Genomic DNA, 27,415 nt, shown 5'->3' on the forward strand with positions numbered 1-27,415 from the left:
GGTGTCGTCGGCGTAGGATACTATGCAGAGTCCGTGATGTCTGAAGATGGTGGCAAGAGGGGCCATGTAGATGTTGAAGAGTGAGGGGCTGAGCGATGAACTTTGGGGTACTCCGCAGTAGATTTCCATGGGTTCGGAGAGGAAGGGTGGAAGTCATATTCTTTGGGTTCTGCCGGTGAGGAAGAAACGGAGCCGGTTCCCATGATGCCAGATTCGTGGAGTCTGGCGGTGAGAATATGGTGGGAGACGATGTCGAAGGCTACAGAGTGGTCAGGTAGGATTAGGGCTTCGGTGTGTCCTTGGTCTAGGAGGGTATGGATACCGTCTATGACGGTGAGTAGAGCAGTCTCCGTGCTGTGGTTGCTGCGGAATCCGGATTGTGAGGGGTCGGGGATGGAGTGTTGTTCGATGTATTCCGTTAGCTGGATGTTGCCGGTCTTCCCAGTGACTTTGGCCGCGAAAGGAGGGTGGAGCTGGGTTGGTAGTTCTTGAGGTCTGTGGGATCTGCTGAGGGCTTCTTGAGTAGGGGTCTGACTCCTGCGCGCTTCCAGTCACCGGGAAAGATTCCGGTTTTGAAGGTGGCATTGATGGTGCGTCGCAGTTCCAGGGCGATGGCCGCTGCGGCTCTATGGAAGATGTGCGGAGGCAGGGGTCCATGGTGGCTCCTGAGTGGATGCCTTACATGGTCGATCCAGTGTCTTCGGTGGTGACTGGGGTCCAGGCGGAGATGGTGGGCTGGCTGGCGATGTTGGAGGATGGAGTGGCTTCGGAGTCTGGTGTCTGGTCGTTTAAGGTGTCTTCTGATGGAAGTAGGAGCCAAGCTTGTTTCAGAGGTCCTGGGAGGAGGTTAAGATACACAAATACAGAGAGCTAGAGAGAACGTTCTCTTCTCCCTTGGTAGGTAGGGCCCTGGCCTTTCAATGCCTCTGCACCCGGGTCATCAGCCGCTGAGTGCTATGAAGGTGGGTTCTTTGTAATCTAAAGCGGTCTATCTCCATTCACTGAGGGGGTGACAGCCAGACCCTTCTGCCAGGCACTCCCCTTGCCTGCGATTCCCCTCTCATCTTAACAGCCCATGTCCCTCCCCTCTCTTGAGCGGCCCTCTACTTTCTGCCTCTCTTCTGGTCCCACTCATTCAACACTTTCACTCCTCAGCTGTCACTCCTTCTCTATTTTGTCCTCAGTAATCCCTTCTCTCGCAGTAATCCCTGCACCCCGTCATTTCCTGCCCCTCCTGTCCATATCTTTGATTACCCTTTCCAACTATCCCTTTCTTTCTTCCTTTTCCACATCTTACGTCTGCCCCGCTCTCTCTGTCTCTATATCTCTGTCCCTTACTCTCTCGCTCCATCTCTCTCCGTTTCTCTCTCTCGGTCTGTCTCTCTCTCTCTCTCTCTCTGTATGTATGTAGGTATATGGTGTTTCTATAGCGACCTAGCAAACGGGAGCCGGGACCTGTAAAGGGTCAACAATGAGCATACATTCAACAAGTGGGACCTGGGTTGTAAACAGTTAATGCATTGTGATGTAGTGCTCTTCAAAGAGGTGTGTGCGGCTTCAGCTCTTCCCTAAAGTCTTGATTAGGAGTTTGGTGGACATGGCTACTCCATCACAAATGGGAAGGATATCCTGTTAGCTAAATTACAATTCCACTATATCCTATGGAACTTGTAATACGATGCATGGGATACCCGTCATCTCTGTGACGCAGTATCCCTCCGCCAAGATCCAAATTGGGCACTAAATTGGAGCAGTGTTGGGGCGGTGGTGATAGATACAGGGACGTAATTCCAGTTCCCGGGTGCATAGATGGAAAAGGCTTCCTGCCTTGTTTTTGATCTTTTTCTCTTCTTAGTCAGCAGTTTGATGGTGTCCTGGCTGCAGAAGTGTCGAGATCCACCAGGGATGGTGAGCTTGTCTGCAAGATAAGCGGGGTGGTGGTCAACCTGGCTTTCTAAATAATGCAGCTGGTTTTGAAGAAAGGACGGGCTGTCTAGGGGAGTCAATAAAGTTCCATCGGGGTGAGGGTGATTGTTGGAAATGGGATCCCCGGCTGGCCAGGGCTTTCACCAAAGTCAGTCAGAGACCACCATTCCCAAGTCAGGGCAAGGGAGTTACACGCCAAGATGACCCCTGCTCACCCTCTAGGTAACGTGGCGCGAGCAGCAAGGCTAAACTTGGAGGCGATGTAAGTTAAGTATTTGCGCACGCACCCCAGCAACAACACCCAGGACTCACCACAAAGGAAACTCCACACAAGGTTATATAAAAATAGCCTTTGTATTACACCCAAAACACATTAGATAAAACACACACTTTACAATGTGCCAGAGGCACGGGCAGAATTTACAAGGGATTATTTACAAGACAGGGCCACCTGGACCACTGTCAGGAATCAGAAGTAACACTTAGTAAAAATAGCACTTAGAATGTAAAATTACTTTAGCACAAAATAGCACAACCAGTAATCACTGGTAACCAGGACCTCACTAGCACCACCTGTACTAGGGAGAAAACAACCACCTATGTATCACAATACCTGTAGGGGTGTAAGAACATAACACATGATGCAATGCATAACATTCATTCAGAGGTGTAAAGGAGGAAAACACATGATGCATCACAATACATTCAGAGGTGTAAGGCACATGACGCATAAAAACACATTCAGAGGTGCAGAAAAAGTACAGTTGCGCCAAACTCACGTAAGTCACCACCTGTGACTGTCCCTAGGCCAACTGGCCTCTCTGGGGCTAGGATGCCCTGTGTCCAGTGTCCAGGGTCCTAAACGTGGCAGCTGCCCACGAAGTGCTGGGCAGCTGAATCACTGTTGGGCCACTGCTGGAGCCTCGCAGGCTCTGGCCAGAACAATGTGGGCAACAAGGGAGAGCCTCTCAGGGCTCTAAAACAACAATGGGGCCAATGTGGGAGCCTCGCTGGGCTCTCAAGAAATAAATTGGCCCCCTGAGCCTCTCAGGGCTCCAAGTAAATCAATGCAGCCCCTCTGGGCTCTGAATGCACAGATGCAGCCTCACTGGGCTGGGGGGGGTCCCTCACGGGGGACCCAGGAACACTGGGGGTGCCTCGAGCCTCTCACTAGGCTCAACGAACACCAAATGCCCTTCTTGAGCCTCTCTGGGCTCAAAACACAATTGTGGGGCTCACGAGCCTCTCTGGGCTCTTCAAAACAACTGATGCCCTCGGGGCACCTCGTGGCTCCAAGGAAATGCTCCCACTCGTTGGAGCCTCCCTGGCTCGCCAACAATAATGCGCCTGAGCCTCGCACTGGAGGGGAGGGGCGGGCACCGTCAATGTGCCCCGACGCCCCCCTCTCCCTGAGCATTCACTCACCGGCTTCTTTAGATGCTCCCTCGGTCTGGGGAGTAGCGCGTCTCTTCTCCCCGAGGCTCTCCCTGCAGGCAGCAGCTTCCGCCTGCCTCTCTCCTGCCCCCGGCCTGCCTGACTTCCAGGTCGCGGCTGCGGGGCGGGACTTCCGGTCGGCCTGCTCCCTGATTGGCCGGCCGGCAGGAACACTTCCGGGTCGTCGCGGGCAGCGCGGCGGCCCGTCTCCGGTGCTTCTAGGCGGGGGATGAATTTACCGAGGGGTCGGCACCCTCGAGGAAAATGCGAAAAACGAGCGGCAAGGTCCCTGGCAGGGTGGGCACCTGCCAGGCGACAAAACCCTTGAAAATAAGCGAGGTGGCACTCGCTTGGGGCGGACAATGCCGGGTGGGCACCCGCCTCTGCAGACAAAGCGCTCCCAGCGCTAGAGGCAATTTACAGCGCTCCCTGCGCTAGGCAGACAATCACAGCGCTCCAAGCGCTATAAACAGGATAAAGCGGTCCCAGGTGCCCTCAGCAAGCAGGGCAGAGTTCCAGCAAGTCCTTGGGCAGGCAGGGGGGCAAGGCTGGGCCCAGAGCCAGCACACTGGGTCTCCAGGCAGGGAGACAGTCCAAGTGGCGGTCCTCTGGCCCAGCAGCAGCAGCAGCCCCCTCAGGATCCTGGAAGAGAACAACTTCTGTGGGGACACAGCCCCATCTTTATACACCATTTCCCTTTGTCTGAAGGTGCAGGGTGGGGGCGGAACCAGTCGCAGCTGGCTCTTGAGTACTCTGTTTACCTCAACCACCCTCTCTATTCACTGGCAGGGCTTGGGTCATTAGACACACCACAGGGGGGCGGAGCCAGCATTGTGTGGGGAACTCCCCCAATCACTCCTCACTCTGGACTCCTGTACCCTCCCTACCGGAGCGGTACTGCCAGCCTCTAGAACCACAGGAGCTCTGGTTACAGACGCTCCAGGTCCTCTACTCACTAGGAGATCCTCCTCAAATGGACTAACAGGACAGCCTAGGTCCCCAACCTGGTGTTCCCTCAAGAAACCATCCAAGTCCTGAGGCAGGGCTTCGGGCGTCTGGGGAACCTCGGTCTCCCCCTCACTCCTGCTCCACTGAGCCAGGCAGTGAGCCCCTACACCCTCCTCGCTATCCTGGGACCTAGCTGGGCTACACTGAGCCTCCTCCACCACGCTGGGCTGGAGGATACCTGAACCACTACTGTTGGACTCACTCACTAATGACTCTAAAGAACCTCTGGTCCTTTCCCAGCGGTCTGCTTCATCTGCAAGCTCACATGCCTCAGACAATCCACACCCCAACAGGTGTGTGCGCAACCCTGGTGAACAACAATTGAGCAGATGCTCTTTGACAATCAGACCAAACAATACGTCAAAATCATCTTTTGTGTGAACTTGCACCCAAGCCCACAGTGTATCACAACATTCATCCTCAAATTCCTCCCAAGACTGGTGAGACAGTTTCCTACTGTCCCTGAACTTCACCCTTAACTCCTCCTCTGGGGAAACAGGTACCAGACTGGGGGAACTGGGACTGGGATTTCCTATACTGAAATCTGGATAGCTGCCACCACTGGACTCAACCCTCCCTGGGGAATCCAGACACTCAACACTGCGCGCAGGGGATAGTCTACCCTCCAGAGCTACTTCGCCTCTGATGGAGGCCCTCTCAGCCTCCTCTATCCTTTCCTGCGCTAAGACCCTCTCGGTCTCTAGCTGTTGCTTCTTAACCTCCAGCTGTTGCTTTCTAATGCCCAGCTGTGCCATAGCCTGGGCATGCTCCAACCTGAGCCTCTCTAAAGCCAGCTGGTGCTCCCTTTCCCTCCTCCTATCTTCCAGCTCCTCTGGGGACAGGTAAAGGGATGAGGCGCTGCCTCCTACGCTGGACCCAGCAAGGGACTCCCTATCTATGGGGTCTCTACTCTCTACTGGCGTCCAGGTGCTGTCATCTTCTTCCTCCTCTTCTGAATCTTCAGGGCTCCCCACAGACCAACCACCCTCCTGGTGTGAAGCCCGGGCCCTTTCCTCACTGCGCTCAAGATCCCACTGACCCTTTTGCCACAGGATCAGGCTGCTCCTAAGTTCGGACTGAGTGTCTGACTCATCCACCCCTATGTCTCTCTCTTCACAGAACCTTACCAACTCTCCCATACTGTACCTAAACAGATCACAGAAATCAAAAGCAGGCTCCATTCTGGCGGACGTTCTAGAGAAAAGATTACACAGGGAACCTAGGGGTCTGAGCTAACACAGGAGTACACAATTCACAAGGTATCAGCAAGCTCTCTACCCCAGAGAACTCACACTCACTTGCCTAGTGCCACACACCATTCATCCACACACAACCCTCCCCTCGGACTGGTAAGGCAGTTTCTACCACCCCTGATTCCTCAACCTGACCACAAGTGACACGGGTACCGACTCTGGGCGCAGGGTGGGGGACAAATGTACTGGACACAATTACACAATGGATACCTTCAGGAGAAGAAAATAATGGAACTTCAAAAAAAAAACAATCCCCTAAAATGTGGTCATCTAAAATGCAGAGTTTTGTGGTGCAGCCAGCTGCTACTAAGGTACAACGCAAACACAAATCCTTATCCTCACCGCTTGCCGCCAATGTTGGAAATGGGATCCCCGGCTGGCCAGGGCTTTCGCCAAAGTCAGTCAGAGACCACCACTCCCAAGTCCGGGCAAGGGAGTTACACGCCAAGATAACCCCTGCTCACCCTCTAGGTAACGTGGCGCGAGCAGCAAGGCTAAACTTGGAGGCGATGTAAGTTAAGTATTTGCGCACGCACCCCAGCAACAACACCCAGGACTCACCACAAAGGAAACTCCACACAAGGTTATATAAAAATAGCCTTTGTATTACACCCAAAACACATTAGATAAAACACACACTTTACAATGTGCCAGAGGCACGGGCAGAATTTACAAGGGATTATTTACAAGACAGGGCCACCTGGACCACTGTCAGGAATCAGAAGTAACACTTAGTAAAAATAGCACTTAGAATGTAAAATTACTTTAGCACAAAATAGCACAACCAGTAATCACTGGTAACCAGGACCTCACTAGCACCACCTGTACTAGGGAGAAAACAACCACCTATGTATCACAATACCTGTAGGGGTGTAAGAACATAACACATGATGCAATGCATAACATTCATTCAGAGGTGTAAAGGAGGAAAACACATGATGCATCACAATACATTCAGAGGTGTAAGGCACATGACGCATAAAAACACATTCAGAGGTGCAGAAAAAGTACAGTTGCGCCAAACTCACGTAAGTCACCACCTGTGACTGTCCCTAGGCCAACTGGCCTCTCTGGGGCTAGGACGCCCTGTGTCCAGTGTCCAGGGTCCTAAACGTGGCAGCTGCCCACGAAGTGCTGGGCAGCTGAATCACTGTTGGGCCACTGCTGGAGCCTCGCAGGCTCTGGCCAGAACAATGTGGGCAACAAGGGAGAGCCTCTCAGGGCTCTAAAACAACAATGGGGCCAATGTGGGAGCCTCGCTGGGCTCTCAAGAAATAAATTGGCCCCCTGAGCCTCTCAGGGCTCCAAGTAAATCAATGCAGCCCCTCTGGGCTCTGAATGCACAGATGCAGCCTCACTGGGCTGGGGGGGGTCCCTCACGGGGGACCCGGGAACACTGGGGGTGCCTCGAGCCTCTCACTAGGCTCAACGAACACCAAATGCCCTTCTTGAGCCTCTCTGGGCTCAAAACACAATTGTGGGGCTCACGAGCCTCTCTGGGCTCTTCAAAACAACTGATGCCCTCGGGGCACCTCGTGGCTCCAAGGAAATGCTCCCACTCGTTGGAGCCTCCCTGGCTCGCCAACAATAATGCGCCTGAGCCTCGCACTGGAGGGGAGGGGCGGGCACCGTCAATGTGCCCCGACGCCCCCCTCTCCCTGAGCATTCACTCACCGGCTTCTTTAGATGCTCCCTCGGTCTGGGGAGTAGCGCGTCTCTTCTCCCCGAGGCTCTCCCTGCAGGCAGCAGCTTCCGCCTGCCTCTCTCCTGCCCCCGGCCTGCCTGACTTCCAGGTCGCGGCTGCAGGGCGGGACTTCCGGTCGGCCTGCTCCCTGATTGGCCGGCCGGCAGGAACACTTCCGGGTCGTCGCGGGCAGCGCGGCGGCCCGTCTCCGGTGCTTCTAGGCGGGGGATGAATTTACCGAGGGGTCGGCACCCTCGAGGAAAATGCGAAAAACGAGCGGCAAGGTCCCTGGCAGGGTGGGCACCTGCCAGGCGACAAAACCCTTGAAAATAAGCGAGGTGGCACTCGCTTGGGGCGGACAATGCCGGGTGGGCACCCGCCTCTGCAGACAAAGCGCTCCCAGCGCTAGAGGCAATTTACAGCGCTCCCTGCGCTAGGCAGACAATCACAGCGCTCCAAGCGCTATAAACAGGATAAAGCGGTCCCAGGTGCCCTCAGCAAGCAGGGCAGAGTTCCAGCAAGTCCTTGGGCAGGCAGGGGGGCAAGGCTGGGCCCAGAGCCAGCACACTGGGTCTCCAGGCAGGGAGACAGTCCAAGTGGCGGTCCTCTGGCCCAGCAGCAGCAGCAGCCCCCTCAGGATCCTGGAAGAGAACAACTTCTGTGGGGACACAGCCCCATCTTTATACACCATTTCCCTTTGTCTGAAGGTGCAGGGTGGGGGCGGAACCAGTCGCAGCTGGTTCTTGAGTACTCTGTTTACCTCAACCACCCTCTCTATTCACTGGCAGGGCTTGGGTCATTAGACACACCACAGGGGGGCGGAGCCAGCATTGTGTGGGGAAAACCCAGCCCATCCAGGACACAGGTACACTCCTCCCACACATCACTCATGCTAATCTCCCACTCACCACCGGGCAGACCCATCCAGACTTCCTGGAGCCTGGCATGCCAGCCAGCTCCAGCCAATCCCACGCCAGCACCCTCACAGCACACGTACAGCCATGTCTAGAAATGGCGCTTCCCTACTAGACACATACATGCTGCATACACCATCTCGCAGCATTCACTCTCACGAGTTCACACATACCAGACTCAAGCCTGTACACCCCACGCATCAGGAACTACCAGGGACACATACATTCCCCATGCATTCCTATGGGCGGGCAGGCCTAGCTCAGCACATGCACTCAGAGTGCGCACACACTTTTCACTGGGACACAGTGAAAGTGCGCAGAATCCCCAAAATCACCATTGCCAGGTCACCATTACCAGCAAAAAGTTTAGGGGTGAACCTGCCCTAAGGGCCAAAGTCCAACAGTGATGTTATTATATTTCTCAGGCCCTGGATGAGACCTGCTGTGGTGTGTAAGATTCGCATATTGGGACACAGAGTGGAGTCTGACAACTGTGCTACGGCCATTCTGATGGGAGAGAACAAGGGCTTGAACAGCAGTTCTGAAGTCACTTTCTTGAAAAAACAGGTCCACTTTCTTTAGAAGAGAGATCTGAATTGCTTAATTTGTAGAATAGGTGCCGGTGCCCAAAGCCCTGCTAAGAAGGGCGTGGTGGGCATGGGTGTACAGAATTCCAATGCTGCGTAGATGCAACCCTCCTCCTGCCTCGTTAATCGACTACCAGGCACTCCATGACCCTGTATCTCACTCTTGCAGGTTCTTGTGTTCTCCTTTTGCGCCAGTTTTTCCATCATTTCCTTTCTTCGCCTTTCCCCTTTGTACATTTTCCCTTCCTTGCTCTGGATAAAAGGCCCATGTTATGTTGTTATGTTATAGCTAAATCCTGTGCACACATACATAATAAAACAAGTAAATACAAGTTTTGACGTAAGCAATATGTACAGAGTTCTTGAGGGTTGCAGTATATTCTTTATTGGGGTGCAAAACGCAACCAGCTGACACATGTTTCATCAGGGAAAAGTAGTTCCACGACTCTTCAGGGAAGTAATTTCAGTGAGGAATCTGAGTTCCAAAACTGTATCAGAGACATGAAACAGAGATTTGAGAAGGGAGGCTATTCTACTGTCTTGCTGTAGAGTCTTCCCTACACACATTAAGGGGTTATAAGGGTCTCCCCTTCCTGGTCAGCACCATACCCACTAGTGTACCCAGACACGGAACGTAAATTTGCTAAGCACCAAGACTTCCTATGCACTAAAACGCTTATGTTGTTATGTTACAGAGTTTATAAAGCGTGTGTACACCAAATGGTTTCAAGGCAATATAGGAGGGTGGGGAGGAGGTGAGAAACAGAATAGGCAGAGTGGTACTTGTATGCTTGTCTAAAAACAGGTTTTTAATGATGTCTTAAATTCTGGGTAGCAGGATGCTGCTATTATATCAAGGGGAAAAAAGTTCAAAAGTTTGGGGGCGGTGACAAAAAAATCTCGTGGCACCCAGTCTCTTCTTCTTGAAATTCTTAGTGGGCATTTAGGGGTGTAATTCTAGATTCGGAAGTTTATGAAGATGGTGCTTTTGCTGTGGAGTGATTTGAAAAATGTTGCCGCGACTTTGAAGGTAGTTCTACATCCAGCCAGTAGAGGACCTTCATCAAGGAGGTGATGTGACAACGTTTGGGTTGTTTATATATTAGGCAGGCCAACGTTAAGAGAGTTGGCGTAGTCTATCCCAACATAAAGAGAGTTGACGTAATCTATCCCAACGTAAAGAGAGTTGGCGTAATCTATCCCAACATAAAGAGAGTTGGCGTAATCTATCCCAATGTAAAGAGAGTTGGTGAAACCTATCCCAACGTAAAGAGAGTTGGTGGAACCTATCCCAACGTGAAGAGAGTTGGCTTATCTATCCCAACATAAAGAGAGTTAGAGAGTTGGCGGAATCTATCCCAATGTAAAGAGAGTTGGTGGAACCTATCCCAACGTAAAGAGAGTTGGCGGAATCTATCCATGAGAGGACGAGGGTGTTAACGGCGTGGACCAGTGGCTCAAAGGTGAGGAATTAAGTGATTTATTGATTTTGTGGAGCATTAAGAAGGAAAAGGAGATTACTGAGGTGATTTGTGGCTTCATGGATAAATCAGCGTCAATGGTTATCCCAAGACTTTTTATTGCTCTTTTTAGGGTGCGGGGATCTCCAAACTCGTACAGCCGGAATGGATCAGTCCAGTATTCAAGTTTATTTGTGGTGACAATAGCTTCAATTTTTTCTGAGTTTAATTTCGGTTAGTTGCTGTTCTTCTAGTCTGAGATTAACAGTAGTTGCATGTCGTCTGCATAGTTATACATTTTACAGTTTATTTTTTGAGTGTGTGGACTAGGGGGTGGATGTATGTGTTTAAGAAGTGGGGGTATGAAGGGGATCCTTGGAGGACTCCACAATCTAGGTGGACCTGGGATGAGGTGAACAGAGTTAGGTGAACGGATTGGGATCGGTCTCCTACAAAGAAGGTTATCGATTCGAGTGGCGGTCAGCTCAGACTTGCAGCCTTGACATTGTCTGCCAGGAGGTTGTGGTCCACCATGAAAAAGGCAGCTGATAGATCGAGGAGCACCAGTGCTTTGGTGTTACCTTTGTCGCCTTCCGCACACATGTCATCCATTTTGAAGAGGATGTCTCCTTGGGTGGAAGTGTCAGGGCGGAAGCCAGCTTGACACGTATTCAGAAATTCAGACTCCTCTATGAAGGTGCAAAGATTGCATGCCACGTGCGCCACTAGTACTTTTGCTAGGTGAGGTAAATGGGAAACTGGGTGGTAGTTTTTCAAGGTGAGGGGACCTTCACCTTGTTTTCTGGATGGGTGACACTATTGCTACCTTAAATGCACTGGGTACTTTTCCAACATAAAGAAACTGATTGAGAAGGATCAAGACTGGATCTGGGATAAAGGAGAAAACTGTTTAAAAAGTTTTTGGGGGGGATCAAGGGTCATTTGGAGAGCCCGATTTCATTTTTATCAGTAGTTCCTTGAGGCAACCCTTACAGATTTCTGGGGATGAAGATGAAGTTATAGGGTTGATGTCGTCCAGATTGTTCCTATTAGAGAAGGAACTAGTGGGAATACTTGCTTTAATGGTCTTGATCTTATCTATGAAATAGGTATTAAGTGCATCACACAGAGTATGGGAAGGGATGACGTGTAATGCCACTCTATCAGTGTTGGAGAGTTTTGAAATTATTCCAACTATTTCCTACAATTTGATGTGGACAAGAGAATTCTTTTCTAAAGAAAGCATATTTAGTGTGCTGAATTTATAAATAAATATTGTTTAAGGTGTTGTAAATAGAGTATCTTAGCCTCTGTGATGTAGTTCTCCGCGTTGCCACCACCTACTTTACCAGGGGTCGGATAACTTATAGGATGTAATAGTTGTCAGGGAGCGGGAAAATGCTATCAGGGGGAGGACTCGCCGCCGGTGAAAAACCAATTCTGCATCCCAAGACCTCCAGCACGTCCCACCCAGGTAACCCAGAACTGCCTGCTGTGCCTGAGCCGTGGGACTTCCATAACTCGGACTCCCCAGGAGTAGAACTACCCCTGAACTCTGGGGACCGTTTTTCCCCAAAACTCCGAGTCGGAGTGTTGCTACCATCGACCATGACGTAAATGTTTTGCCGGTACTTCGCTATCAAACACTTTGCTTTTCTTCCCCTCGTCCACACCGCTTTCTGCCTGATGGTATTGACCGCTGTTGCTTAAAAACATGCAAGCATTTCAGACTTGAATTGCATTTGGTTCAAAATCAACTTACAAAGCATTTATTAACTGGTGAATGTAGTTATTCGTTTCTAAAAGTATATATTGAGATACAATTTTATTGTTCCTAATTGGTTTCGGATTTATTCTTGAGTGTGTGTCTTATTTATTGCCTCTGTCTGAGACAACAAATGCTTAGCACTACATAACTGCTCACCCATACTACCACAAGAAGAGCACAAGAATTATCTGCTTTTACCTCTGCACACCTATTGGGAATCCACTGGTCTCTCTGCACAGTGTAAACTATATCGAGAGTTAGTGTTCTTCAAGTGGTCTCCGGAATTCAACCAGAGTTTCAAAGACCTTAACCATGTGATCGAGAATGCAACTGAAGTGGCCTACTTTGACCCCAAGTTACACACCAAAATAATGGTTGATGCAAGCCCATTTGGGTGAAGGGCAATCCTTGCTCAACACAATGTCCATCTGAATGTTCAGAGACACATTGTAGCCTATGCCAGTCACAGCCTGCCTGACACAGAACGTGCCTACTCTCAGTTAGAGAAGGAGAGTCTGGCTGTGGTGTTGGCCTGTGAACATTTTGATATATTCCTGTATGGAAAATGATTCACTATCATCACAGGTCACCAGACATTGCTTACAATTGTTTGGAAAAGTGAAGACTAAGATGCCCTCTCGCTTCGAGAGGTGGTGTTTGAGACTGAAAGAGTATGACTATGAGATTGTGCACATGCAAGGGAAGGATCAGAATCCAGCATACTACTTTTCACGAGTGCAGCTACATCGTTACGATTCGACATCCAAGACAGCTGTAGCCTATCGCAACTTTATTATGAAATCAAGGATACCAGAGGCTCTGTCTGTGGAAAAATTAATTGCTTCCAGAAGTACAGATAAGGACATGACCATAATCAAAGAACTCATTACCACAGCCCTTTGCTGATGATGTTAAATTCTAAAAGCTCACAAAATGTACACAATGAGTTAGCAGGGACCCAAGAAGGCATTATACTGTGAGGCTCAAGAATCTTCATATCTGGAAGCCTAAGACAGCGGGTCATCCAGCTGGCCCATGAAGGGTATCGCAGCCACCAAGAGAGCCTTAAGAGATTGAGTGTGGGTTCCCTCAGCAATATTAGCGAGTCGAGAAGGAGCTGAAGGTGTGCCACATTTGCAATTGTTTGTCTCCCAAGTTGATGCCTCACCTAGTGACAATGTTTGACCTTCTTGCCCATGCTTGGGAGAAGGTTGCAGTTGACTCTTTCGGTCCATTAGGAAATGGACACCATCTCATGGCAATCATAGATGAATATTCACGTTTTCTTCTGGTGGACGACCTCTCTTCAACAACCCGTGACAAAGTCATAGAACAGCTTGATGACATCTTTGCAACGTGGGGCAGCCCCGAAATCTTCAAATCTGATAAAGGCCCACCCTTTAACAGCAAAATGTTTGAAGAATTTCTTATCCGACTCCAAAAGAGTACACCCCTCTGGCCCCAGGCCAATGGTGTTGTTGAACAAGGGAAACCTTTACATCGCGGTCATTAGACCACGATGCCATTACAACGCAGTTGTTACAACAACCGCGTTGTTACCACCCAATACAATTACTACGCAAGTCATTACATCAGGTTGCAGTAGATGGTATGCTAACATAAGGAATAGTATAGTTTACTATCCCAACACCTTCCCTACTGTTCCGTAGGCTGGAGCTGGAATAGTAAATTATACATTCCTAATGTTAGCGCACCATCTACTGCAAGTCGATGTAATGACTTGCATAGTGATGGCATTGCGTGGTGACAACGCGGTTCAAGGACCACGTTGTGTAGGCACGCCATGTAATGACTCGTGTAGTAACGAGTCATATTCATTGAACAATTCATGGGCACCCTTGAGAGGGTAATTGAACGCGCGCCAATGGAGGGAATCGATCCAAACCAAGCCCTGTGCCAAGCCCTATGGGCCTATCGTTTAACTCCTCACTCCACAACTTGTGAGAGTACAGCCACCTTGCTATTTGGGACAGTCATCAGAACAAAACTACCTCAATGGACCCTGGATCGATCAGTGAATGGCAACAAGGTTTGTGAAATTGACGTGACTCGGAAAAAGAAAAGAAAAACATATGCAAATTGGCGTTGCTATGCCCAGGAGTGAGCACTGGACAAAGGAGACAGAGTACTGGTTAAACAGAGATGAGGATGGTTAACTGACACTCCTTTTGCCACTGATCCATTAGAGGTTGTAGCATGCAAGGGACATATGATAACAGCACATTGTCCTTGACAATCAAGCACTCAAGACATGTCACATTTCAAGCACCTATCATAACACTTGTCAAGTCTTGAAACCATGTATGAAGCAATTCTGCCAGCAGGTCCGGCTCAAGCATCTGAGCCTATGTCACCACTGTCCGCTCAGGATGGACCTCAATCATCTTGGATCACCCAGTCCGGCCGACAAGTGTGAGCACCTCGCTGACGGATTCAAGAAATGCGATTTTTGTGATGCTCACCACTTTTTTACTTAACAAAGGGGAGATGTAACATATTGATGTTATGTGCTCTAGGATCCTTGTGGTTTTGGGTGGACTCTGGAGAGGAAACACGTGATATGCGGGGAGGTGTTAGGGTGTGGTTCATGTAGAGTATGATGTTATGGGCATGAGTGTATGTTGAGGAATAAAGAAATATTTTACTGGCCCCCTGGATACCACTCTAGACGGGGTGGCAATGTGCAACAGTCTGGTTCATTGCCAGAACTGCAGAAATTACTAGGGACTGGAAGAAATACCGGGGGGGGGGAATTCTGCTAGGTGCAACAGGCCTATGGGGACTGAAGAAAATTGGTACAGGGGCAGTTCTCCAAATGAGAGACTGAGAGCAGGGCACAGATTGGAACTGTCCCTGAGAAGCCTATGACAAGAAGGAACCCTGGCTAGACATGGGAGCACTTGACTTGCCAAAGGGGCAGATGGTAAGGTCAGATGTTGTGGGCCAGTGGGGCTGAACCCTGTGGAGCTCGGTGGGAGGAAAGACTGAAAGAGTGCAGGCCAAACAAGAGGTCAAGGGGCAGACTCTCACAAGGCACCTGCCATCAGGCCCGTACAGCTGCAAAGGGAGAGAAGGGTGAACACAAAAAAGCAGAACAGTTCATATGGTTGGTCATCAGAAATTGCTGAAGGATCAATCACAGGGGCGGTTTGTATGTCCCAAGAAAGATGCCCTATTCTTCCTCAAGAAGGTTTCTCAAGGAGTGGAAATGGATGGTAAGAGTTCATACACTCGGCAAAAAAAGGTTTTTGATTGGGGATGGGTCAAAACCATCCTCAAATAATAACCACAATCTTTGTCAGGGTGAACCACAAAAGTCATTAAATTAACCTGTGCTTCATCCTCAGGTAGCTTGGCACAAAAGCAGTCAGGCATAACTTAAAGGAACTGTGTTAAATGTTTATTCAGCTCAAAAAACGTAATAAAGTAAAAGCACAGCACAAGGGATATTCCACACCAATTTAGAAACACAGAGTAAAATGCAATGCATAAAATGAGGCCAAAACAACAACAATCCAATCACTAGAACCAGAAATATGCAATTTTAAAGTTTTAAGTAAAAATTGCAAAACAACAGGGTCAGTTGCAGCAGGTCAGTTGCAGGTCCCTGTAGCAGAGAGCAAGAGGTAGCTAACTGACCCTTGGAGTCACTCAGGGTGGCCTGGGATGAAGGAAGCAGGTCCAGTCTTCCTTCTCACAGAGCAGGGCAGGCCTCAATCAGCAGGGAAGCCCTCGGATGAAAAAGTCAGGCCACAACCAGCAGGGCAGCCCTCTGAAGAACAAGGCAGGCCACAACCGGCAGGGCCGCCCTCCGAAGAACAAGGCAGGCCACAACCAGCAGGGCAGTCCTCTGAAGAGCAAGGCAGGCCACAACCAGCAGGGTAGTCCTCTGAAGAGCAAGGCAGGCCACAACCAGCAGGGCAGCCCTCTGAAGAACAAGGCAGGCCTCAACAAGCAGGGCAGCCCTCTGAAGAACAAGGCAGGCCACAACCAGCAGGGCAGCCCTCTGAAGAACAAGGAAGGCCACAACCAGCAGGGCAGCCCTCTAAAGAACAAGGCAGGCCACAACCAGCAGGGCAGTCCTCTGAAGAACAAGGCAGGCCTCAACAAGCAGGGCAGTCCACTGGTAGCAGCAGGGCAGTCCTCTGAAGAACAAGGCAGGCCACAACCAGAAGGGCAGTCCTCTGGGGAACACAGAAGGCCTCAAACAGCAGGGCAGGCGTATGGTCACTTGTCAGCAGTTGCCAACTGCATAGGGTCCTAAAAGCTGACAAAATGGGTTCAGAAAACAGGTGGGATCACAACAACAAGTTTGGGGGTAACCCTGAAGAGAGGGCCAAGTCCAACATACCCTTAGATCACAGCAGTGTCCAGAGAGAGAAGCTTCCTGTGCCAGGGAAGGAGAGGCCATTCTCAACTCCTCTAGATGTGCTGTAATTACAGGCTGGTGTTCCACCTCAGGGAGAGGTCTGTGAAAGAGATTGGTTGTGCTCTCCTGGAGCTTGGCTACCTGGAGCCCCACCCCAGAGATCCCTGTCATGTCAGAAGGGCTTCAGAATTGTCCGCCGACTAAGCACCTTGGGATAAGATGCTCCTTTAAAATACCAGGTCTCAGGAATCGATTGAATTTCCCCCACTTCCAGTCGTACAGCCTCTGGGGATGTATGAAATTACAACGCATACTTTTACAACGCACACCTTTACAACGCATTTTTTACAACGCAACATCCATTACAACGCATTCCATTACAACGCATGCCATTACAACACATTTTTAAAAACTACCTTTACAACGCATTCCATTACAATGCATAATACCTTTACAACGCATACCATTACAACGCATAACATTACATTGCATGTATGGTAAGTATTGGATAGTGTAGGGGTAAAAATTACTATTCTAACTCCAGGGGGTGCAACAGTAGGGTAAGTGTTGGATAGTGTAGGGGTAACATTTACTATTCTAACTCCAGGGGGTGCAACAGTAGGTTAAGTGTTGGATAGTGTAGGGGTAAAACTTACTATTCTAACTCCAGGGGGTGCAACAGTAGGGTAAGTGTTGGATAGTAATTGTATGCGTTGTAATGGTATGCGTTGTAATGACTGCATTGTAATGACATGCGTTGTAATGGTATGCGTTGTAGTGTCATGCGTTGTAATGGTTGCGTTGTAATGGCATGCTATGTAATGGATGTTGCGTTGTAATGATAGTGCGTTGTAAAAGTTGCGTTGTAAAGGTTGTTTCCCGCCTCAGGGGATGTCACAGTGCCCATCCTATTTATTGAATGGGCCAGGAACTCTGAGATTGGTCTGGGGGTTCCATAAAGGCACTAGCTGGGACCACTCACTGGAAGGGAAGCGGGCTGTGCTCCTTCAGCGTCTCTTGAGGGGACAATTGATGGTGGGAGTCACTTCAGAGGACTGAGTGGTGCATCGCTGTGGTCTGCCCACTACATCTTCTGACTTTGATGGAGAAGATAAGGCAGGCTGTCTCTACCCAGGACTCCCAAATGCTGGAAGAGACCATCAAGCTGATTGTGTCCCTCACAGCCTCCCCTACAGGAGTGTGGGTCATTCTGGCCAGGCTCTGAGCCTAGTTACTGAAGTCACATGATGAGGATTCAGCTGGAAGGGGCTGCGCTGCACGGACCCAGTGGAGTGTGTGGGGCAGGTGTGGCACAGAATTCCTACAGGGAACAATTGATATCTAGGAGGTGTCACCCTGTGGTGAAAAAGTCAAGTTAAGCAACCGTGCAGTTTCCATCCACTGGGTGTGCCCCCTGAAAATCAAATCAATACTATTGATAGGACAGAATATCGAGGTCAGGATATCGAAAATAAAATATTGTCAGGTAAGTAAGTCTAGATTTTCTATACTTAACTCCACATGTCTATACCAATGCGGGAGATAAATCTTCAAGCTACATAGACGTGGAGGTAGTGTTAGTAAATCTATACTGCCCTATTTGCACATACCTTTTGATATTTTGTCCCTTGATTTTCTGTCCTCGATATTAGGATGCCACAATATTGTTGATGTGGATATTCAGTAGTGCTAACCAAGACTTGACTGTGCTGTGAGATGTGACATGGAACTACTACAGACGGTTCTTTGCTTTAGGTTACCTAATCAGGTGAGTAGACTTCTGTATCCGAAGAGAAAGATCCAACCAGTCTGATCGTGGACACCTTCTGATGAAAAAGTTCTCCTGGAGTCCAATATAGCCTTATAGCCCACCGTAGAGGGCTATACCGGCTATTAAAGGCCCTCTCCAGCGTTATAGGCTCGAGCCAAAGGCGAGGGCCTTTAACAAGGTATAGCCGGTATAGCCCATCTACGAAGGACTATAAGGCTAGTAGAACATTCTGCCACTAGAGGACAGAATGTTCTAACAAAAAAAAAACAAAGCCTTATGGGAGCGTGAGGGGAATGGAATCCTCCCAGGCTCCCTGAAGCCTTTGTTAACAGCCAGAGCTGTGAACAAAGAAACATTGGAATGTTGGAGCTCCAGGCTTATACCAGCCATTATAAGACCGGAGCACTCCATTGTTTTCAATGGAGCTCCCAACATTCCAATGTTCTAATATTACTGAAGGCCTTTCAGGATCTGATTCAGAATATGACAGTCAGTCTAGAGTCTTTCCTTCAGACCCCCCCTGATAACTGGACTGAGTCCCAAAGAGCTAGAAGGAAGACCTTTGTGCTCAGTTTTGTATGCCATCTTAGGCCGGTGCACAACACCAGTGGTACAAGTCTCTGAATGTCACAAAAGAAACTTGGGTTGCCCTACGGTCCTTCAAACCAGTTTCCACAATCTCCTGTCTCTTCCTTCCTCTCTTTCTCACTCTCACCCTCCCCATCTCTATTTGTCTATACTGCTATTGCTCTCTCTATCTCCTTCTCTCCCTTATCCCTCCTTCACCTATTGTACTCTATTCTGCTCATGGAGATTTCTTAAGCGCGTGGCTACCCAATAGCGCGTCTTAGCGCTATGACAACCAAGTATTATGGGGAAAAGATCAGAGTAAAAGAAGGTATATAAAACTATGGTTACAAAAGGCTGTTCTTCAACAACTTCCTGACAGCTACTTCAGATTTAGTTTGCCTCAGGTTCTGTTGGAGTGAGTTCCAAAGTTTGGGTGCGAGGAACGTAAAAGATCTTCCTCCACTCCTGGCTCCTATTATCCTGGGGACTGCAAACAGCTGTTGCGTGTTAGATCATGGCAGACTAGTGTCATGGCAAGGACTAAGTAAAAGTTGAATCAGCTTGGGACCTCTTTTGTACATTGCTCTGTGGGCCATGCACTATACCTTAAAGTGTATGCCTTTTATTACCAGCAGCCAGTGAAGGCTTGCCAGGGTAAAGGTGGCAGAGTGGTATTTTGGAGCTTAAGTAGGATACATGCTGCATCATTTTGTATAGCGTGCAGTCTTTTTATGACTAATCTTTGGCTGCCTAGAAACAGTGAGTTCCCTCAGTCAAGTCTGGGGTTGACTAAAACCTGTGCCACTATCCTCTGTGATGGTTCTGACAGCCACCGGAGCAGTTTCCACAATGTTCTTAACATGCCACTGCTTGTTGCTGTCAGTTTTTTGGCTGTAACCTATCTCTTCCTCTTCTCCCCTTCCCTTCCCTCATCTCCAATTCCCTATCTCCTCCTCAGCCTCTACTCTTCTCCTTCACCCCAACACTTTCCTCCTCCATCTCCCTCTACCCTCTCTAATCATCTGCCCATCTCCCTTCTCCTACCTCTCTCCACCTATTCCACCCTCCTTTTACCTCTCTCCATCTCTGTCGCACTCTCTCACATGTTCTTCTTTCTCTGTTCTTTTCCTATTGTTCTCCCTTCGTCATTCCCTCATCTCCCACAGTCTCTATCCCCCTCTCCTTCTCTCACATACCTTCACATTCTTACTCCACACTTCCAATCTATTTGTTTGTCCATCTCTCTCTGACTCCCCCATTCTGCCTTCTTTGTTCCCCCCACTGCCTCTCTGTCTCTCCCCTTCTCTTTCTCTTCCCTCTTCACCTTTCAACTCCCTAAGCTTCTTTCCCGTCTCTTCCACCTCCTGCTTTTCTTCCGCCATCTTGAGCTCTCTCCCTCTAACATTCAGCCTTCCTCTCTCCTCAGGACTCTGCCTCGAGTGCCTGGAGTGTTACGGATTACCCTACAGCTGCAACGAGACAATCCGAGAGTGCTACGCACATCAACCAACCTGCATCTCCACAGCCTACTCATATGAAGGTAAGTACACAGGAACTGGTCCACAACAATGAACAGCCCTACAACACCCCTACTCCGAACCCAAGGAAACCTAAATACACTTGAACAACCACTCCTAATGTAATCCACTGCACCAATGGAATGTTTGTGTATCTCAACACCAGCCCCTACAGTCATCCCTACAACAATGAAAGCAAAGGGCAGTTCAGCATCTAAAACTACCATCAATTCACTACAGCCATGAAAGCCAAGTGCCCCTTTGCAACTACCCCAGTCTTAAATCCTTACATCTATGAACACAAGATTCTTCAGCTGCTGCAAACTCTTCACCGTTATACACGTATTAGTAACAATTAGACCTCATCTACTAGCCCTAACAAGGTATCTCAACCATTGTTCCTCCCTCAACATCCTAATGAATTGGCTCACTCACACACTATTGTGGTAAACAATATAGTTGACAAAACTATTAGTTGTCAAAAACAGAATGTAACACAATATTGTGATCCTTTACATATAACGGTTAGTTCAAAACTATCAGAAAAAATATAGCTATCCACAGAAGGCATTTAGGAGTCCTAAAGTTAGGAATCCTAACTTTACTACTCCTAAACTGAGAAAATCCTAACTAAAGTTAGGACTCCTAAATTCTGTGAATACCAAAATGAGTAAGTGCCTTCTGTGAATACTGAAATAAGTAAGTGCCTTCTGTGAATACCAAAATGGTAGTAAGTTTAGGATGTTGTCTTAAGTTAGTTCTGTGAATCAGGCCCTAAGTATTGTAAGCAGCCTGAACAACTGAATGGAATGGAATTACACTAAATTTGGCAGAAAGCTAGATGTTGGTCTAGAAAGCCTGCTTGTCGTAATTTGGAGTAAATCCGTTCTGTAGTTTTAGAGACATTTAATTTTATAAAATATAGATATTTGGGAGCCCAATAGACTGTTGAAACTGTACTGAAATTTGATTGGTTGCCAACACTTCAACCAGGAAGTGTTGGCAGCCATCTTGAGACTCAGTTGAACCGAATCCCACAAAAAATATATAATAAAAAGAAAAGGGGGCAGGGTAGAAACACCCTGATCCCTTGGCCTTTTGGGAAGGTCCCACTTCGCTCATTATCCTCCCCCAGGTGTGCCAGGCCCTGTAAGCAATACTTTAATAAAGGAGGGGTGCACACAGTCTCCCCCCTCCTGGGGCTCATTATGCCCGGAGAACACCACCTCCCCGAGCAATCTTATAATAATAATGTGGGGAGGGTCTTATGGACCCCTGCAGCCCCGGGGCGGCCTCCAATCTAATAGAATGTGGACCCCTCGCAGCCCTGGCTAAAATTCAAAATAAGCTGAGGGCATGTGGCACCCCTCCTGGAGTCATATATGGCCCTGGGGACCGCCAACTCTCCAAGGCCATCTCCTGCTATGTCACTGGGTGTCCACACCTGGGACATAGCTGTTTGCCATGGCTGAACGTGAGCTTTACCACTCCCGCCATGCAATAGCAAACGCTCCGCTTCTAGCAAGCGAGAGCATAAAAATGCTCTTGCTTGCTAAAAGTGGAGCAAATTTGCTTTCACAGAGAGGGAGCTGCATGTTTAGCAGCTCCCTCTCCGTAAAAGCAATGCCAGCCCCTCTGGAGGTGGTGGGCTAGCAGGAACTGTGAAGGCCTTCAGGTACCCTCCGTGGTCCCCATCAGATGTAATTGAGGTTGGGCTCCAGGTGATGGGGTTCCCACGACTGAAATCAGCCTGGGATGGGGCCACACGGGCCCCTTCTCCTTATTTTATTAAAAAAAATTTTTTAAATGACCAGGCCCAGAGGGATTGGGTCCCAGAGGCTATAATTGGCCTGGAAATTGGGCTGCACAGCCCCCTCCCTATTCAAAAAAGACCTGACCTCACGTGATGGGGTCCCCGGGGCTGCAATTGCCCCCTCTCCCTGTAATAAAAAAAAAAAGACCGTCAAGTTGCCAGAAGCCCCACCCCTTTCCACCACCACTCTGCAAACGTGCCTCCTGGTGCACAGCTGGTTGGGGATGAACTCTTCATGGCTGTAGAGGGTCCTTGGGGGCCAACAACCCCTCCTGTTACCCTGCAAGTCCCACACAGGGTATTACTGAAAGATGATCGGAGGCCCGCCACCTTTCTCCACCACTCTGCAAACGTGCCTCCTGATGCACTATTGTTTGGGGGATAAAGTCTCCTTGGGTGCTGTGGGTCCTTGGGGGCAGGGAACCTTTTCTGTCTGTTACCTCCAGTAAGTCTCACACAGCGGGATTGCTGCGAGGTCTTTGGAGGCCATGCCTCCTTTACCCACCACTCTGCAAGTGCACCTCCTGGAGCAACACAGGATGGGGAATGAAGTCCACTTTACTCCTGAGGGTCCTTTGGGGCCAACTACCCATCCTGTTACCACCACTCAGTCCCACATAGTGCGATTGCTGAGAGGTTGTTGGCAGCTACGCCCCCTTACTCCACCATTCTGAAAACACGCCTCATGGGCACTACTAGCTGGGGAGTAAATTTACCTTTGTTCTTGAGGGCCCTTGGGGGCAAACTGCCCCTCCTTTTACGTCCAATAGGTCCCACCCATCGTGATTGCAGAGAGGTTTTCAAAGGCCATGCCCCCTTTCTCCACCACTCTGTGTGTGCACCTCCTGGCACACTACTGGTTTGGAGATGTAGTCTTCTTGGATGCTGAGGGTCCTTGGGGGCCAAGAAGCTCTCCTGTTACCTCTAGTAATTCCCAAAGAGCAAGATTCCTGAGAGGAGGTTGGAGGCCCGCCTCCTTTCTTCACCACTCCGCAAATACAATTACTAGTTAAAAAAACATAGAAATTCATTAAAAACCAATCGAAACTGGGACGTTATAGTTAGGAAATAGAATTTGAAAAACCTTAGAAATTCACGGAAAAAACAAAGGTTACAGGGGCGTTATAGTTAGGCTCAAATTTCACTCATATAAAACCAGTGAAATTCAGCAATTATAGTTACCTGAGCTAATTATAACTTACGTCCCCGTAATGCACTGATTATGACCTCATATATTACATCACTCATGACATGGTCAGTGACATCACTGATGACAGCACTGATGACATCTCAAATGACTTCACTGATTACATCACTGATGACATCTGCCACAGAACCACTCATACCCCCACACAGCCTATTGTATGCTCACTAACATACCAACACAACCAATCGCATACCCATTTACAGACCCATACCAGTACTCACATACCCCATACTCCTCCACAGATGCACTCACACACCCACTCCCTCACTCATACATCCACTCACACAACCATTCACTAACCGTACAGCCACTCACATAGCCACACACTCACCCATACAGCTACTCACACACCCACCTATTTACCTACTCGGTCACTCACACACCCACTCTCTCACCCATACAGCCTCTTAACAGCCACTCGTTCTTCCATGCAAGCACTCACACACTCACACACCCACACAACCACGTACATATCCATATACACATCCATACAAGCGATCACCCATTCGCTCACTCACCTATACAGCCATTCACACAGACACTTATTCTTCAATACAGCTACTCATACACCAACTCACTTAGTCAAACACTCACTCAAACAGCCACTCACTCACCCATACAGCCATTTACAGACTGAATCACTCACTCATACAGCCATCCAGACACCCATTCACACACCCAAACAGTCACTACACACCCACTCACTCACCTGTACCTCCACTCAAACAGCCACTCACTCACCCATACAGTCACTTACAGACTGAATCACTCACTCATACAGCCATCCAGACACCCATTCACTCACCCAAACAGTCACTACACACCCACTCACTCACCTGTACCTCCACTCAGATAGCATCTCACTCACCCACAGTGCTACTCACCCACTTATGCACCCATACAGCCACTCACACACCATACATATAAGGATACATACAGTCACATAACCACTCACATAATATATGTTAGAAGTAGTATCACTCAGTTGTAGTGCACCTAGTATACTAATTTAACTTTTGTAGTAGGTTAGTATACACCCTTAAAGCACATAAACTCTCAAAAATACTTATGCTCAATTGATAATGTCAAGCGCAAGGAGATGATGGACTGTGCGCTGAAACTTTTCAGACACTCATTCCCAGTCACAGATCTGGGTTGAACCCATCATCGTTCTTTAGCTCACTTCGCCACCCCAGTTCAGAAACAGCTATATGCAAATCCACCTTGACCCTCTGCCTCAGGGGAACAGTTCAGCCCGAACTGCCAATCCATGTCTTCCCTGGACCGGAAACAAGCATCAGGCTAACAGCTCTTATCAGCCAGGCTAGCTTGAATCCAGTGGCAAAGTGAGTAAGGGACCCACGTCTGGGCTTACCCTGCCAACTTAGGGAAAATAAAGCAAGCACAAGGAGGTGATGGATAGAGCGCTGAAACTTTTCAGACACTCACCCCCAGTCACAGATCTGGGTTGGATCCATCATCGTTCTTTAGCTCACTTCACCACCACAGTTCAGACACAGCTATATGCAAATCAGTCTTGACCCTGTGCCTCATGGGAACAGTCCAGCTGGAACTGCCAAACCTGTGCTCTCCATGCCACTGGAGTTAAGCTATCCTGGCTGATGAGGGCTGAAATTCGGAAACAGGTCCTAGGATGCTTGTTTCCAGTCCAGGGAGGACCTGTCCTAGCAGTTCGGGCGGGAATGTTCCCATTGGGTGCAGGGTCAAGACTAATTTGTATATGGTTGGGTCCAAACTAGAAAGGCATGGTGAGCAAAAAAAAGGATGGATTTAGGCCCAGATCTCTGTACTGGGGTGAATGTATGACATTGTTCTGCATTCTGTCCATCAATTGTTATTTTTGCATTTGTCACCCTGAGAGGGACGGGTATGCCCAGACGTGGGTCCTGTGCTCTCCATGCCACTGGAGTCAAGCTATCCTGGCTAATGAGGCTTGAAAGTCCAAAACCGGTCCTAGGATGCTTGTTTCCAGTCCAGGGAGGACCTGTCCTAGCAGTTCGGGCTGGACTGTTCCCATTGAGTGCAGGGTCAAGACTTATTTGCATATGGCTGGGTCCAAACTAGAATGGCATGGTGAGCAACTGGGGTGAATGTATGACATTGTTCTGCATTCTGTCCCTCAATTGCTCTTTTTGCAATTATTAATTTCATCAGTGATGTCATTTGAGATGCAAAATGTGAGGTAAGAAGCAGTGCATTATGGGGACATTCGTTATAGTTGGTTCAAGTAACTATAACTGCTGAACTTCACTGGTTTTGTATGAGTGAAATCTGAGCCTAACTATAATGTCCCTGTAACCTATGTTTTTTTCAGTGAATATATATATATATTTAATACATACATAATAAAACCTTAAAAAATAAAGAGTTCAATAACAATAACTATATTAATTAATATAAGCAATAAGTTAAATATTGAAAATTGAAAACCCCAACACCCATTTACTAAAAATGCAATATCCATTGAAATACATTTAAAAAGAAAACCAAATAGTATTATTCAAATGAATGCTATTAAAAATATTTAACCAACATTATAAAAACTATTGGAGTCTCAGAATATTAAATATACTATTCCCACTCTAGTTTATGTAAAATTAGGTTGATGTTGGACTTCGGAGAGGTTAAATCTTCTATTTCCACTCCAGTCACTGCAATTGTATGGAAAGTGTTGGGCTTCAGAGGAGTTACATTTGCTATTCCCACTCCAAACAACACAACAGTAAGGAAAGAACTGGACGTCAGAGGGTTTAAATTTACTCTTCTCACACCTGACAGGCCCAACAGCATAGAGAGTCTTCCTGTGGCATCGAGTGAAGAAGAAACTGGGGTGGCATAGATCTCTGGGAGGCTGAAAGACTGGGGAAACGCGGCTCCTGTTCTGGATTTAATAAATGCAACACTATTGGTATATCAAAGTTGGGCGATCTCTGGGTCAAGGGGAAAATACTATCATTCGCAGAATTACAAACAGAATATGAAATGTCAGAAACCGAAGCATTTCGAGACCTACAAATGCACGGACAGCAGCCATCCCGTCTTCTGGAAGACAGACTACTAACACATTACATGACTCAGAGAGCAATCTCCATGACGTATCAAAAAATAATTAACAACCTACCATACCCACTCACACGACTCTGCGCCCAGTGGCAGGCAGATATAAGGGACTTCGGAGATGACGAGTGGCGAGACGCGCTCTCCTCCCCACGAGAAATAGCTATTAATTACATCGCAACTCAGACTGAAACAACTCAAAGTATTACACAGAATGTATTACTCCTGCGAAAACTATGGTGAAAATGGGGAAAAAGGAAAGTGCATTATGTAACCGAACCTGTACACAGGTGGTACATGCTACCATATAATATGGGAATGTCCAATAATCCAACAGCACTGGGACGCGGTAGGGTCACAGTTACGACAAGTGTGTGGGGAGGATCTGTCTTTGTAGCCGAAACTGTGCCTCTTTCCCGTATGGGAGGCTGCGGACCTGACCCGCATGGAGCAGATGTGGGTAACCCTAGGGATGGCAATAGCGAAGCGAAACACAGCCTGTAGGTGGGGAGCACGGGAAGCACCAACAGCAAAGGAATGGAAGCAAGATATGGACCGGTACATGTTGGCTGAAAAGACGGTGTTTGTAAACAGGGATTGCCCCCGGAAGTGAGAGTGAATATAGGAAAATTGGAATGCTCACAAGGGGTATGTTTGCACCTCCCTTTCAATACAAGGGAATGGACTCAGCTGGCAGGGGTTTTGGTAGATGAAAATGTCGAAGAAATCTAATGGGTCAAGAGTGTTTGGTTCTGTTGGAGGAGAGCATCACGAAACTAGTTCCATTATTGTCTCATGTAATGATAAATACCTCCGTTTGCTGTATCATCTCCAACCTTTAAAAAAAAGATGTTTTAAAAAAATAATTCTATTCTCAATCCAAACAGGACAATACTAGGCAAAGTGTTGGATTTCGGAGGGGTAAAGTTTACTATTTCCACTTCTAACAGCGCAACAGTAGAGAAGGTGTTGAACTGCTAAGAGGTTAATTTTACTTTTCCTACTACAGTCTAATCAAAAGTAGAAAAAAGTACT

The 27,415-nt window shown here is 48.4% G+C and overlaps 1 protein-coding gene across 1 annotated transcript in view; it reads left to right on the plus strand.

Annotated features, from left to right (window-relative positions):
• LOC144767733 (urokinase plasminogen activator surface receptor-like) overlaps positions 1 to 27,415 on the plus strand; it is a 129,696-nt gene that overhangs the window by 1,248 nt on the left and 101,033 nt on the right. The window contains exon 2 of the mRNA XM_078651119.1: positions 20,192 to 20,305. Within this exon, the coding sequence (XP_078507245.1) occupies positions 20,192 to 20,305 (114 nt within the window). The remainder of the gene's footprint in view (positions 1 to 20,191; positions 20,306 to 27,415) is intronic.

Source organism: Lissotriton helveticus, chromosome 7 (assembly GCF_964261635.1).
Source record: "Lissotriton helveticus chromosome 7, aLisHel1.1, whole genome shotgun sequence".
Lineage (NCBI taxonomy): Eukaryota > Metazoa > Chordata > Amphibia > Caudata > Salamandridae > Lissotriton > Lissotriton helveticus.